This window comes from Diadema antillarum, unplaced genomic scaffold, assembly GCF_040938485.1.
Source record: "Diadema antillarum isolate AM-2024a unplaced genomic scaffold, OU_Dant_1.0 seq00000583_RagTag, whole genome shotgun sequence".
Classification (NCBI taxonomy): Eukaryota; Metazoa; Echinodermata; class Echinoidea; order Diadematoida; family Diadematidae; genus Diadema; species Diadema antillarum.
Window position 1 is genome coordinate 166,619 of NW_027271517.1, and position 16,696 is coordinate 183,314.

Genomic DNA, 16,696 nt, shown 5'->3' on the forward strand with positions numbered 1-16,696 from the left:
CCTCTCGATTGCCAAGGCTGTTGCCAATTTGTGTTTGCTCACCATCTCCCTGGCATCATCTAGTCAGTCACTGACGACAATGCTGGTATGCAGGTTGGCATGGCGATGGCTATGATTTGGCCGCGGAGAACCTCCTTTTGAGTCTGTGCCGACAGATTCTTCTTGAGATTGATGCTGCAGCCAAGTGCTCACAGGGTGAAGTCGAGTTCTGCAGCTGCAACACTCGCCTGCGGTTGTTGGCGAAAAACATTTGACTGGAGAGATGTCGTGCCCCATCACAGTGATTGTCATTCCTTCAAGCAAAATTGGATTTTTAGAAGAGCAAAAAGCAAGAGAAAAAAACTAATCATGAGAAATGTCACAAGAAAGTTACTTCACAGATGCCTCAAAATGCCTACGGGAGGAAAGAATCATGCATTTGATGTCGTTTTCCCCATAAACTGAGAAAATCTGGTACATGCAATACAATGTATACACACAAACCCCACACGACAGATGGATTTACATCAAAAGTAAAAAGAATGACAAACCATCATTTCATTAAATCAAATTATGAACACTATTCAAGAAATCTGTCATATGACCTTTTTGGCTATTAAAAAAAAATATATATATTTGGCATCCTCTCTGAGAGGTCCTATCTCAAGAAACATCTTGAAAATCTGTATTTTTCCATATATAATCATATAGTTGGTGCATTTGCTAGTCCTCGATGTCCCAATTACAAAGCCTACGCTAGCATCCATATGTTGTGGAAAAAGTATGGTGAGAGCTGAGACTTTACTGCTGATATTATCTGTAGGAAAGTTAGCATCTTGTGAATCCCAGTGTAGTAATGGTGGCCAATATAATGGTGGAGAATCGTTAGGCCTATGTGATGTCTTGAAACAGTTTTCAGGAAACTCTGGAGAAATTCAAAGGATAAGTGATGATGTGTGCATGGTTTATTTCAGGGTAGATTCTGATAGTCTCCCCCAAGAATGAAGTCAGAGCTAAACTCTTGTTGTGTGCTCAAGGAATTTGGTTGAATTTTAGTTCAGTTGGTGATGACTCTGAAGTTTGTAGATGCTGCCAACCAACAAATAAATTCAAATTTGGACCCTTAACCCCAGTCCTCAAACCCACCAGTTACCTCTCCTCTAGACGCTCCATTGTGAAGACGAAAACTAACACCAGAGCCGACAAGCATTCAGCAGAATTTTGTGGAATGCATGCATGCAAGACAGGGCCATTGTCTTTATAACAGGAGAAAACAAGGTGATGATTTCTGCCGTATGTTCCAATACAGCTGCTATGCTAATTGGTGGGAGAAATTGCAAAATTTTGAGGATCACTCAGTAATTTTTGTCATCTCATCTGTCAGTTGACCTTGTTGATAGTTGTCAGGCTTTAGGAGAATGAAGAGGGGAAGGGGAATTGAGCACCTGTGTGTCGTGCCCTTTAGAGTATTAATTGGTTCCGATGTGCAGTGACTTGATCGTGTACTGTGTGCCAGTATGTGGGAAGTGGAGTGTGCTTTGTCGGTGAAGAACGCTAACGTGTGCTCCCTCACACGCCCTCGCCCTAGGCTATCCGCCTCCAGCCTACGCCTTGTGCGGCGCTGGCATGGGACGCGGCTCCGCTTCCAGAGGCCGGCCGTCGAGGGCAGGCTCCGTGGGCATGCCGTCGCTTCCGCACTCAGGTAAAAAAAGACAAAAGAAAAGAAAGAGATTGAAAAAAAAAGAATAAAGAGAAAACTACACAATAATAACAACTCCTTTGCACTCCTTACCAAACTTACCAAAGTAACAAAAGCATCCTCCGCCACTGAACCAGAAAGTTCTTCTTCCCAACCCCCCAACCCCTCAACCCCCCATGCCCACCCTTATCCTCACCCCTTGGAAAATAATCACTCCCATCTTTTATCCTGTTTTCGAAGTTCCCTTTGAAGCTTGTCTATGATCTGGTCAGACTTGTCGGTTTACGGTGTGCTGGTTTGTCAGTTGGTCGGTTTGTAGTTGTTAGACAGGATGGTACGACTTGGTGTGAATTTCATTCATTTATTCATTTGTTTCTCCATCACATCAATTTGATCTTTCATTGCACATTTTTTATCATGTCAGAATCCTTGCATCCCACAGAAAATGCTTGGAATATTTTGGGTTTTCTCATCCCTTTTATAATTCTCTAAACTTTTGGGAAAATGGAGGGATATTTTGGTGTTCAAGGAGTATACTGTTTAGATCTGGAGTCTATAATTATGGTTACATTGTTCTTGTTCTGGGCTCTTCCACTCTATGAATGGTCAAATCTTCAGTACTTTGTGCAAAGAAAAAGAGACTTGATAAAGGTTTGCTTTTTTTCTGTTACTGGTACTCCCTGTAAAAAAGATCATATCCTCAATCTGTATTAAATTATGCAGTTGCATAATGAACACTAAGTAAAAAAGAAGGAACTGACTCGTCTTGCATCTTTCCAGGCAGTTTATACAACTACCGAAATGTGCCTGTCGACAGCTTAACATTACCCTGTCCAATTCATGTGTGCTGTGCCTTACAAATACTCACATTTTATGGCCATCAAGTAAGCGTAATTCCAGCTACCCACATTCACATACATTCATGTGTGGTTCTGAGATTGACTTTGGCTAATGCATGTTCTTGAGATTTCATTTTTTAAATGGTTACCTATTTACTTCGCATCACCAATAGTGTGAAAATTTTATTCACTGAGCTTCCAATAGTCAGCTCACACTTAAACATCTATACTAATCACCCATGCTGTGAACCTGAAGTGGCTGAGCTGCCATGCTGGTATGTACGGTAGTAATTCCCCCAAAATACTGGGCCATGAATCATAAATCTAACAAACAAAACCAGGTGAAGCATTTGCATTGCCCCTGTTCAGTGATGGTTACTGTTGTGATCATCTGGACTTGTATCTCCGTTCATCTTTGTAGATGTGATGAGTGATTATCCATTTCTGAGCATAGATCCATACACCAGAAATAGTGACCATGAGATACATATAGGCCTACAGATGCACTCTTGCAAAGAAGGACCCGATGTGGATCCCTTGTATATGCGATGGGCAGATGATAGCTGGGACCCACTCTGCAATGGCTTGGGTGTTGAGCGTGGAAACCAGGGGTGCAATGAGTACAGTTAGTGAGGGTATCTTTGTTGTAATCTCCTCATTCAAAAGTATTTTTGTACCCGCATGCAAACACACACACATACACACATATAAACATAGACTCACTGATCCTTAAACATATTCATGATCACAAGGATACACACAGGCACTCTAATTTAACCCCAAAAAAAGTGCCTACAAATATTGATATTAATGCATTTTTTCTTTATAGGAGAGGCAAAGTCAGAGGGTGCAGGGGGGGGGGGGTGATGTTTTATTACCTCAGCAAATCGTTCATACTCCATTAGCATGGGGAGGATGAGACATGCTAAAATTGCCATCCTGTTCAGAAAAGATTGAACGACATGGGGAGTGTCACACTTAAAGTTGCAAGCCCTCATAAACCCCACATGATTTTTTTTTTAATCTAGGGGTTGCATTTGGTATCAGAAATGCACATTGTGACATTTTTTAGCCATAACCCCGCACGGATTATATGAAAAAAAAATGAGGAATTTCTGTGTACTGATTATTCTCCTCAGCCGATCAGGTTGATGCTTGGGGTATCATCCAACTGCCGTGAGAGAAGATAATCTAATGCATCAAGTTATTGTTCTATTTTGACCACGTGTGGAATGTTTTCATTCATTGTCTATGTGAGTTGTTTGTCATCAAGCCAGAGCGATGCAGGGCATCTTCCATACCATCCTGGCGTCTTTGTGATAGCAACGCTCAAAAAAAGACATGACTTTTAGAATGATTTTCTCCTTATTCTTTAGGTTTGGTTGGATATTGGTTCATCCGTTTGTCTGGTTTGGGGAGTGGGAAAGGAAATGGTTATGGTTTGTGAGGAGAGCAAGGGCTTGTACAAGATGGAAAAACTTTATCATGAAAAGCAGCTGCACTAAACATATGATCCCAAGAGAATGCTGTGAGAACAGACATTTGAGTGCATTTGCAATAGCTGTTGGAACAAGCCATAGCAATCGCTGCAAGCTTGCAAGTATTTACTGGATGTGGGACCAGGGACAAGCATAAGCTGAACATTGTAAGGAAAATCCTTTCCTAGTTTCACAATAAATGATTTTCAGGCCTCCACCTTGAAGGGTGCTTGATGCATTTTTTTTTTTCAAGAATAAACTTTTTATTGCTTTATGAGAATCCAGTTTTTGTTGTATGTTTGTTTGGTGGTTTTTTTTTTTTTTTGGTCTTTTTAAGGCTAAAAGACTGCTAGCCTGTTCAGTATCAATGCATTTCATAATCTTTGTTTCTTTTTCACATTCTGTTCATATGAAATGGGTGTGTGCATTATGTGTGTGCTTGTGCAAGTGTGATTTTGAAAGACAGAAATTCAATGCATTTTGATGTTGTACAATCACATGTCATTGGAACTGCATCCCTCTCAAAAAGAGAGAGAGAGAGAGAATATATATGTATATGTGATATATATATATATATGCACATGTATATATGATACTTCTGATGGTTCCAGCTGCAATGGTCTCCATGTAAATGGAGTAGCAATAGACCAATAAAATCATTGTATGGGAGAGTTTAACCTGATAGCTGAATTGGGTTGAGTGATTGACAATAACTTCATTTGGCTGAAGTTCAAGCGACCTTATCATGCAATTCATGTTGTGCGAGAGGGGGATAGGTGCTCGTTGAGTTGCCTGGTTTAGGAAATTCAACTGCTTCATATCCCTGAATCCCACTGCTCGTCCATCTTGTGTCAAAGGTCAAAGCTTATTCATCTCATTCATATATTCCATATTTTGCTCATAAATGCATTTCATAGCAAACATTGATGTTACAAGTCGTCAACTCTTTCAAAGTTTGGTCACGACGCCCGTGTTCATTTCACCTTGTACTGGAATCGGTCTTTAAGACAATCCAACCTGTCCTTTCAGGTTAGCTTCCCCTGTATGCCATAATCATTAGGTGTTAAGATTATCCATGTTATAATCGACTGACTAATCCATGCCTTGTTGGTACATGTATTAGAAAATGTCATTCTCTCGCTGGTTTGTTCTGAGAGATAAGCCGTAGCCTCTCAACCCATTCCATTTCAGGTGTATACTAATCACTAGATGCTAACCAGTGTTTTGCCTGCATATATTTACCTACACGTATCTCTGCATGCCTCCATCTTTTTCTCCTTTTAACCCTCTCCGGCTCCCCTTTTGCTCCATTTAACCCTCCCCCCCCCCCCCCCCATGAAAAAAAAAAAATGAAAGAAAGAAAGAAGCATAAGAAACATTATTCCAGACTCCAGAATCGCAGGATATAAATGAAAGAAGACCCGAGCTCTCCCGGCAGCTAACGCCGTCACTCCTCAAAAACAATTCTTGTCATCCTATTTATTCATCACCGAAATTCCACCCCACCATCATCTGCCAGCTCTGAGTTGTCCCCCTCCCCCCCCCCCCCCCCCCCCCCACCCAAGTGGGTCACGAGCCGTCTGTTCGTTTATCTGGGGCAGACAAAAAAAAAAAAAAGACTATCGGTGTATCTGGCATTGAAAGGCAGTTGGAATTAGACCCAACATCTCTCCTACCCCATCAGCATCCAGACCTCGGACAACTCGGATCCGCCGCAAAAAAGATGATGGAGATGATAAAATGGATAAGTATATGCCCGGTGGGGGAAACTCACTTTAGGTGAGAGAGAGAGTGGAAAAAAGTGAGATCATAAAAAAGAAACCCTGAAAACTTGTGAAGCACAGATGCCCCTTTAAACAAAATTAACCCTTACAGTCCCGTAAAATTAACAGAAAAGAAGGATGGTGCTGCTGAACTCATTAATCAGAATGTTTATTGTATGTGATAGAAAGGGGGTGATAGAAGGAGATTGGAATTTCCGTAAAGGGGCCAAACTTCTCATTTAACATGGCGTAGCCGGCAAACTGACCATGCGCTATCCCTTGTTGTGTTACCCCTAACTAGGGTTTCCGACATACGCCCCAGGCTATGTGATGCCGGCTGGGGTCCCTCCCACACCGGACCGCCGGGGACAGCAACCAATTACCTACTCCTACCCCGATTACGGCTCAGCGGGACCAGCGGGCCGGTCCGCCCCGCCCGCTCGCTCCGAGCCCAACACTTTGCCTCAGCAACCAGAATTTGGGAGGGACTTCCACCAGCCGGGTATGTGTTTCCAACAACAACAACAACAAGAACAGAATGACAACAGCAGCAATAATTTTGATCTCATCCTAGCTTTGTTTGTAATCCTTTTGTTTATTTTTTTTACATTTTTGTCTGTAAGTCCTTCTTTTCTTAATATATTGATGATGATTTTCAAGGGCTTAATTTGTTTAGATATTTCATTCACTTTTGCCACGATCTTGTGAGGTGGTGTAACATTGAGCAGGGAGGTATGATTGCCGGAATTAGACTTAAGAATGGGTCAGTGATATTTATGTTCGTTTATGTGTTCTACATTGGGATAGCTTGGGTTGGCTACAAATAATACAGATGTCATGCTCTTAGAGGGAGTTATTGTTAAGAAGAAGGGGCAGGGGGGACTTTAATTGCTTTGAGAGTTTAGGTGATTTGCGCCCTCCCCATCACACATTCACACTTGATTCGCCCCTCATTAAATACACTCTCGGGAACCCCCCAGCACACTTCCCATCCTTCCCACATTGATTTGTTTGACATGGAATCCACTTTCACTTCTCAAACACCCCCCCCCCCCCCCCCCTTATTAGTCTCCAAACCAGCCTAGAATAGACCTTCATAGCACTATATCTCCTCCTGTAAATGACCAGCATGCTTCATCAAATAGAAGCGTAGCCTGTCGCCAAGACATTTAACAAAATTTGCAACCTCTAATCGGAGAGAAAGTAGTCATAGCAGTGTAGAAGTAGTAGCTACAGTGGTGGTAGTAGTGTAGTAGAAGTAGTAGTAGTAGAAGTAGTTGTAGTAGCAGATTTTCATGTAGTAATAGCTGCTTGCTGTTGTTTGCTGTGAAGATGAATATATTGTTTGAGTTGCAGAAATGATTATATCTATATGTTCACATATATCCACATATATTTGTATCCTGAATATTCCAGTTGAAAATCATATTAATTTCTGTGTGATATGATTTGTTCTGTGCTTCCCTAGATTTAGATTGATATGTACTGATCATTTTACCTTTTTTTTTGCTGTTTAATGTAAGTGTAAAAAGTTGGTATGCTTGTTTTGTATCCCACATATGTACATAGACACGTAAATGCACCTCTAGCTTGTATAATCCCATTAATACTGATATGTATGGTAGTACTAAACAAGTATTATATATCATCAAATGTTTTGATATGTACATGTACATTTGTAACATTTGTATTATGCAAAGCAATTTCTAACCCAGCAATATTTCTGTACCTTTTTTTTTTCCTTCTTTCTTTTCCAATACTCTCCGTTGGGTGTCAAAAAAACCAACTCGTGGTGATGCGTCTAAACACCAAACAGTGATGCCGAATAGCTACCAACCGCAGAGCTATGCCCCTTCCCCGTCGCCGGTCAACAACCGCTACAACACGACCAACAGCCCGGGTCCCATGGACATCTACGGCAGCTCCGCCCAGGACCAAGGCATGGGGGGAAACTTTGTGCCCGCTGCCAGCCCTCAACCGACCCACGGATTCGGCATCGGCACCCAACCGGTAAAAACCCCCTCCTCACTTCTCTGTCAACATTTTGGCTTCTAAAATCATTTCCGCAGAAGATAGACAGATATTGACTCTTTTCAGCTCATAACATTTTTTTTTTGTAGTGCTTCCATCCTACAGGATAGTGGAGGCATTATTTTGTGTTCCTTCCCTTAGCTGTAGGTAGACCGTAAATGTTTCGTAACTGTTTCCGTTGAGGATATATAATACATTCATGTCGTCAGATTCTAGAGCAACAACAAAAGAGGGCAATATAGATGGACGGTGAAATTTTTATTCACAAAATTTTCGCACCTGCAAAATAATTCAATTTTGAATAGCATCATCATACATCATCATCATCATCTTGTAGATGTGAATCCTGAGTTTTCATTTTGCAAACTAGATGGCGGGAAAAATACACACATTGTGTAGTGTCATGATCAGTGGAACAATAGTTTTGGGTGGAGTGAACAAGTTTTGCTGGCATCCATGAGTTGCTCGGAAGAAAAGGAGTTGCTGAACTGGAATCTACTTCGTAAAACGAGTGTCACAGTCATCCTCTCCCGATACATAACACTCAAATCACGATAATAAAAATTCTCACCAAAATCAGAATTACCATCATCAGCTGAGGAGTGCAAAGAAAAGTTCAGGAGAGAACCATTTTTTTTTCAATGCTTCTCCAACTTCAAAATTATTTTCATATTAAATGGAGGCCACCACTGCACTAGTAATTCCTGTACTTCATACTGTTTTTTTTTTTCTCTCTGTCATTTTTTTTTTCACCCATAGCTTCATGTAGACAACTTTGCAGGCAAATTAAACAAAATTTATTTCTCTAGGGCTTCTTTTTGTTGGTTTGTTTTTAATTTATATCATTTGGTGCTTTGTTTTTATAGATGTCATTCATGCTCGTAGAATTGAATTTTTGGGTTTGTCTGTCGCCAAATTGATCCAAAAAATCACAGTTTCCTTCATACTGTCCATTTTTATTGTCTTTGATTTGGGAACACATATTTTGACGTAGCATAAGAGCTGACTCATTGAGGCTTAATAGTCTCAATATTAAGGCGGCACATTCAAACCAGACCTCGGTCTGTAGTCTCAAAAGTCTAATGAAAAAAACAACAACAACAAAAGTAGATGTGTGTGTTTATATATTGGTATGTTACCTATGTAAATCTTGATAATTGTTTCTGGTCCCGAAATGAAGCAATAGCATAGCGCCATCGTTTTGTGTCCAAAAAGTCTCTTCTCCCTTCTCGTGAACAGTTTCTTCCTTGTTCGATCAGAAATTGGGCTGAAATCATAGCTGCTATCACAAATTTATTCATATATATATATATATATATTCTAAGGATGTGCTGAATTAAAAGGCCAATATTTCATTTGTATGCGAATGTTGAGGGCATCCCCTTATCAGCAGAACTGCCAAGTACCTCCCTGATTCTGCAGGAGTCTCCCTGAAAATGTCAGAATCTGTTCATGTCTGAATAAGAGAATATTAAAATCTCTCTTAAAATCCCTCTTTCATCATATCAAAGCTTCATTCAATATTGTAGCCAGTCTTGACTAATTGTGGTCTTTGCATTATATAATCATAAAAAGAATAGAATAACACTTATTATACTCCTCGAGTTTTTCCTCTGCAAATATATATATCTTTTCTTTCATATTTTTTTTTTCTTTCTTTATTTGGTGAATATATCTCATGGCTGAAATCATTAACGACTTAAGAAGGTAAACACCCTTCTCCTTGATGCTTGAGAAAATGATGTTAATGGTGCTGTATATAGCTTTGGTGCATTGACGTAGTTATCTTATTACATCCACAAGAAACCGGTTGAGCTCTCTTGAGATCATTATACATTGGTACTTGGTTGAAAACAAGTATTCCTTTGGTCATAGTGTCCACCATGTATTGTTCTCCCCCCCATGCCAGAATCGAATTTCAGTAGAAAGGTGCTAGTCCTCTGCTAGTGTTCCCCTGCCACCAGCCAATCAATACCACCCAGCCCCGCCCTATTGCCCTCGCCCCCTTCCCCTTGCCCCCAGCCCCTCCCCGCCCCCATATCACATGACACCAAGCACAATTCTGTTTTACCCCTTTACACTCTTCCTCAGAGAGCACCACAAGTAAATTCCAGTAGTGTCTAGCCATGCACTAACACTCCACCTTACTTGAATATATCTGTAGTGTATTTTTTTTTGCTAGTTTCACACATTCTTTGCCTGACTTACGAACAAATTTGTGTGTTTATCAAAAGAAAAAAAAAGCATCAAAATTGTAGAATAATAGATTTTTCCTCTTCCTCGTCATTGCTCAAGCCACATTCCATTGTTTTCATCATTCTCCAGCTTGGTGTATAGTGTATTTGTTTGTTGTTGTTTTTTTCTTTTTTTTTCAAATTCCCATATCCCAACAAGTTTAATAGCCTACATGTGTAGCTTTCCCCTTGTTAGAGTAGATGGATTGAATTGTGCAATTGTTGTTGTAATTTTAGTCAAACATGTGTCCATCCTTCATATTTTTGTTGTTGTTGTTTCACCGGATTTTGCTCCTTTTTTTTGTGAGTGTTCAAACTGAAAGAGTATGCAAAGCTTTTGGACTTTGTGTGTTTTACGAACTAGAGCTGATTTTGATAATGTGAATGCTTCTGTTTGTGCAAGCTCATAATGAAAAAAAAAAATGAATAATGGGTTTTCTTCGCTAAACATCCCACTGTGCAAACAAATTGTGTAGTTTTCCCCAGTTCGAGACCAAATTTGAAGGTTTAATGCTCTGTTTTATATAAGCCCACATAGTAAATTCTAAAAATCTAGCTAGTCTTAAATTTCATACAATGGCTGAACGAAAGATGTTTCTTCCGTTTCAACTTCTGAAAATAGTTTGTATCCTTCCACCCTCTTCCACAAAAGGAAGACAAGAACAGGATGAACGTAATCAGTATATTTGTGAAACTATGCCACATTGTAGAAAGGAAAGTAAGTATGTATGTTTTTTTGTTTGTAGAACAGTGGGAGACGAAGAAAACGTTGCCTCTCTCAAAATATTAACTCAAAAATTTCTTTCTTGCCCCCATTTCTCCCCCTCTCCTCTCTCTCTTTCCCCCGTGTGTATTTGTGTCTGTCTCTTTTTCATCCTTTCACGTAATTTTCCCTTTGTACTTTCTCTATCATGTATTCCCCTTCACATCTCTCTTGTCCCTTTCCCATGTTCGTCTTTTTGTATTACTTACATCTCTGTAAAACCTTTATTTTTTCTTCCTTTTTTTTGTAACACTCTCATTTCCTGGTTATTTCATGATTGTCATGTATATATTTTCACATTTTTTTCCTCTGTTTCTTCAATGTATATCTTTCCTGTCACTCTCGTACTAAATCCTTCCGGATGAACTTTCCGATGTTATAATCTATTCCTTTGTCTTTCTGTTTATATATTTCTTTGTCACTCAATATATCACACTCTATTCTTTCTTGTGTCGTTGCTATGGTAACCACAATCCCTCTTCTTCCTCATCTTCTTCTTTTCTTCTCTCTCCTCGTTCATCTCTCCTCCCCTTCTCCCGTCTGTCGCTCGTCCTCCTGCTGCTCATGATGTGTGTACGGTATCCATGGTTACAGGGTTTGATGGCCAATTACCACAATGGTTACATTCACTGAGAGAATCATCGACCGATAAGGAGGCTGCAAGGTATATTCACTTCACTAACATTTGCTTCACTAATCTTCTGTCGTTTTGTTCTCTGCCACAAAATCAAAAGTAAAATGATTTTTTTCTGTTTTTTGTGGTGTTGCTTGTAGATAGATTGCTTTTCCTACATTGTCACTGGCTTTTTTTTTCTACCCCAATGATGATGCTTCAGATTTTTTCCCCTCATGTTTGTCTTTTTCTTTCAGATTTTTTTAGGTAACCTGCATGGTTTTGTTTTTCTGCCCTCTAAAATTGTGTAACAAATCTCATAACCTGTATTATTTCTTTATGTATTGATTTGCTAGAGGATATATGTGATGTTGATTTCAAAGAATTTGCAAAATTTCTCCATTTTCATTTTTGGCATCAAGCTGAAATTTCAAGATATCCATTCTTCTATTTTTTAGCCGTTATCAATATGTCACAGGGCAAATTCTTGTTTTAAGTCATGTTGTGAAACAGAGAAGATGGCTCAGTGACAGTTTCGTCAAAAAGAGACCCTGTGATTGGCTAGTTGATTTGGTTTTGTGCAACATGTCATACTTTACAAAGCTGATTGGGTAGTAGATGTCACATCAGAATATTTTTACCCAGAATATTTTTACCCTGTAAATATAGCCGAAGAAATTTCATAAACTGTAACCTTAAATATGTAGACTCTGAGACCCCCAGCAGTATTACGTGTGTGTGGAGAGAAACTTTCTTTTTTAATTTTGTGTGCAGCCATCATGTCACGCCTGGCTTGTTGGGCATAGATATTTTCTCATCCTTTTTATGCATTTTAACCCGATCAATACTCATACTGTGTATGTGTGCATGTGTCCACTCATACTGTGCACCCTTTTGATTCCTTTGATTTGGCATTTGATCTAAGTTATGCCTTTATTAAGGCAGCAATGTGCAAGCACAAGTTTAGTTTGATAATTTGCATTACAGTTGCTACTGATGGCATCAACATTGTGATATGACCTTTTTTTTCAATTCCAACCGAGTAAAGTTTACTGTTCTATTTCAGCCCCGATTGCAGTGGTTATTACCATCTAAATTGTTCATTGAGTTCAGTCATAGCAATAGGGCACAAATCAATTTTCTTGGTTTTTTTTTAATTCAGTTTTTAAGGCAGTAGGAGCCGTCGTATTTCCACTGTGTCATTTTTAGTGAGCATCACTTTTTCTTTGGGGGGGGGGGGGGGTTTGGGGACCATTTTTTTAAAATCATTGAGGAGTAGAAGGCATATAAGAGAGAAAGAGTTTTCAGTATTTACAAACATGGACATGATTTGAGAACGTCCATTTCCCAATGCCATCCTTGGAAACATTTGCCCGCCGGGTCCTAATTTAGCAAACATCCTGTTTGGGCAACCAAGACCAATACCTAGAAACCATAAATCATAAATGTGGTGTTAGCACTGTCCTTTTAAGTATTATTAATATTTTTGATTTATGAATTTAATTCAGTGATTATTTCAAATTTATATTTATTATCATTCATTGTTGGTATTTCTGAAGCTAGAATGAAAACTTCTCTTTCATGTTAGCATTGTTTTGTCATATACCATTATTCATTTTGGTTGAAGAATGATCAAAATCAATTTGTAATTGACTCTTAAATTAACAACACATTTGAGAAGATTTGAATTGAAATTTATCTATGTAATGGGTAAAGTCTTGTTTAATTCTTCGCTTTTTTAGATTTGAATGTCAGTGTACAAACTCAGCAGTCTGAAAGAGGCGATAATGGATATTTGATTACTAGTAGTTATCAGTACAATATACATATATATCATCGCTTGCCTTGCTGAAAGGTCCTAAGGCTTGAAGGTTTGAAAATCACACACACACACACACACACACACACACACACACACACACACACACATACACACAAATTATTGTTACATCATATGAAAGAGCTTTAAAACTCTGTTAAATTATATTTTCACAAACAAAAATTTAATTTGGGGAAGAAATTTCATGCCAGGCAGGCAACAATATATATATATATAAACAATAGAGCTGTTCAGGGCATGCTGTTTGATGTTCATAAATTTAGAAATAGTGGGATTAATTTCAGTGGGATTTATTGATCACTAATTTTCTTTTTAAATGTGTGGAATTTTAAGTATGTGAGCATAAACTTAGTTGTCTTGCTGTTTGTGTTCTAGAGATTAACAAAGAGCTAAAGATTTTCTATCATTTCTCTCTGTATCTTCCTCGCCCCCCCCCCCTATTTCTTTCTCCTTCTATTTCCTCCTTCTCCCTATCCTACCTGTTGGTGGCAGCAGACAGGGTACGGGTCAAGTCATTTTAACACAGTCTCACATGGACGGAATTACTGAATCCAACCAGAGGCCAGCTCTCACGTATATAGGCCGGTGTCTCTCCACACTCCTCCCTTTCAGGACCTGGAACTAATTACTTGGGCTCTCCAGACGAGGCTCGCTTCTTCTGCGCAGAGGACCGGGCTCTCTTCTACAAAACAACAAGATGATCAGCGACTTTTTACGACGAGGGGGGTTGGGGGTACGAGAATCAAGAGGGGAGGAAACGACGTACTTGTGGAGAACTGACAGTATATGCTTTAAAACTTGTAGCCAGGGCTAACCTGGCACTATTTATCAATATTTGTATAAATATTACTGTGTAAGTTTTCTCCAAATTTTACTCATAAAAGATTTCAAGTTGGATAATGAACTTATTGCGTAAACTGTATGGTAAGAAGTTTTGTTTTTCTATTCACTTTTCGTTTCATTTTTGCACTTCGCATGGCACATTTTTTTTTTCATGTACCATTTCAAGCAGCCAGCAATTGATAGCATTTTTTTAATGAAACTGTTGATTTGAAGAAATACTCGGCAATGTGGGAATATCAACAACTTTAAGTGTGTATATATATACATTTATCTTTAATATTTCTTTTACGTAATGTTACTTTTTAAGTATAATGCTTGTATCGCTTGCTATTCTGTACAATTGAAAAAGTTGTGCAGCATGAAATATGCTCAAATGCAATGAAATCAAGAAGAGAGAAAGAAAAATTGCTACCGTTTTTGTGATGAAATATTTCAGAGCTATTATATTTTAGCATAAACGATTGACTGGAACCCATTTCAGTGTAGACAGAGTGGGAGCGGTGTGCAGAATTCAGACGTTTAGCCCAAACGAAAAAATGACATCCCCCCAGCATGGTCTGGATGTGAATCTCCTTCTATCAGCTGTACCAGTTGAAGAAACAACACTTTTGGACAAGGTTGTGACAAGCAGGAACACATCCGCGTAAAAAGAAAGAAAGATATCAAACAGAACAAAACAGAATGTTCTTACCGCCCTTGCCTCCCCTACGGTGTGGTTTAATGTCACCTCGATTGGTGTTCGTGGAAGGCGTTGCAGGGAGAGACAAACAATACGAGAACTATTCAGTTTTCTTTCATTTCCTCCTGTGGTTCAAACCTCAGAAGGAGATGTGAGCAAGACCAGACTTCTCTGTGTGAAGAACTCCAAGAAAGGGAGATCTATTATTGGCTGAGGAAAGCAAGGCTCGTTTGAGAGGTCACTTTTGATTGGTCATGTGGGTGCTCTAGGACGATATTCTTAACATGCCCCATGCATCCCCCCAGTGATGCTGTCCCATAGTATCCATTCATCAGGTCATTTTGGCAGAATGGGCACCACTGGTGACCGCTCCAATCAAGATGTGAGCCTAACGCCCCCCGCCCTTCCGTCTCATATTGGGATTCCCCCCACCGGGGAGGAAGACAAATGGGGAATCGATACGCGTGGTTGAACCAATCTCACAGTTGCCAAAAGCGGTTTCCAGCCGGCTACTGGGAACGCTAAAAAAACGGGAGAACCTCAAGAGGATTTGCTCTGCTCTCCATCACTTTATCAATGGTTCCACATTTGTCTTCCCCCTCACGCTTAAGTCCTCTGCTTAATTCATCAATCAATACAGGACAACCGCCCCTCCCCCCTAGGCCCCCCCTATAGGCCGATCCAGTGGCCCTTTGGGTGAAATGTTGAGCAAAAGGATGCCTTTAGGCTGATCCAGTGGCCCTTTGGGTGAAATGTTAAGCAAAAGGATGGGAGGCGAGGGTGATGAGAACCCTACATGTCAGGCGCGTGGTACGTTTTGGATAAACTCAGCCAGAGACTTAAGAAATGCCTTGGTTTGGGAATTTGTGAGAGTGGAGAGAGATAACGAGCAGACCAGGCAGCACCAAACTCTCCGATGCAATATCAGTGTTTACAGTAGATAGTATTAATACAAGATTGCTAGTTTTAACAAGAGTGCATGTATAAATAAATTATACAAGTGTTTTCATCTGATTTTACCCAAAAAAAAAGAATGCACAAAGAGCTATTTCACAAACATTCTGATAGATAATGGAGAAGAGAAAGAATTATTTTAATCTGTACAACTTTTGTAATTCTCAGCAATATTTAAGAAAAATTGAAATTGCCAAATTTGTTTGTGTGAGATTGATTTTTTTTTTCTCCTCTGCTTGGTATTGTTATTTGTATCATGTGTTTTTAAGAAAAATGAAAAATGTGTTTTTTGAAGGTGATGTCGGCAGTTAATTCTTTATTTTCCTCTATCTGATAAGGCTGTGTGTTCCAGGAATCTGACCTCTTCAATGTCTGTACAAAACAAAAAAATACAAGCTAATGTGGCAGGATGACTATCGTACTTGAATTTCCTCATTCAAAGAATGTATATATCCACTCCGCTCTGAATGCAGAGAGCCAAATTAACACAAGTATATGTTTGCATTCGGAGCTTTGAGTGTGGACCTCGGATCATGTGCCATGGTGATTTCACGCAGATGATGAGCGATTGCCATCGGCAACGCTTGCGCATCGTCTTGTACTTTGTGGATCACAACCAAACTCGTCGGAGACTGTTCTAAAATCATGTACTACAAATATTCGAGCGTAAAAACCGAATTGGGTGGGTTGGAAAGGAGCAACAAATCATATCTGTAAATAATGGAAATGAAAGAAGAAAAATTTACTCAGGTTAAGGTTATCTTTCGTCTGATATGCGTTGGAATAGGAGGCGACAGACCCAATATCTCTCCGTTTCTGTGCCATTTTTTTGGAACGCTGAAGGGCGTTGGCGGTGGGAGATGGCCGCTTAACGCCAAACGTGCGGAAGAAATCAGCCAACACCTGCACTCCAATGTGTCTCTGTCGTGTGTGTCTGCCTCGTTGTGTGTGCGTGGAGTGGCTGCGAGCGTGTGAGGATGT

The 16,696-nt window shown here is 39.7% G+C and overlaps 1 protein-coding gene across 3 annotated transcripts in view; it reads left to right on the forward strand.

Annotated features, from left to right (window-relative positions):
• The window catches only part of LOC139735517 (RNA-binding protein Musashi homolog 2-like), a 141,167-nt gene extending 125,751 nt beyond the window's left edge, over positions 1-15,416 (forward strand). For all 3 annotated transcript variants that reach the window (XM_071646272.1, XM_071646273.1, XM_071646274.1), the window contains 3 exons: positions 7,575-7,768; positions 11,381-11,450; positions 13,735-15,416. In XM_071646272.1, the coding sequence (XP_071502373.1) occupies positions 7,575-7,768; positions 11,381-11,419 (233 nt within the window). In that variant the 3' untranslated portion in view covers positions 11,420-11,450; positions 13,735-15,416. The remainder of the gene's footprint in view (positions 1-7,574; positions 7,769-11,380; positions 11,451-13,734) is intronic.
• Positions 15,417-16,696: the final 1,280 nt, after the last annotated feature.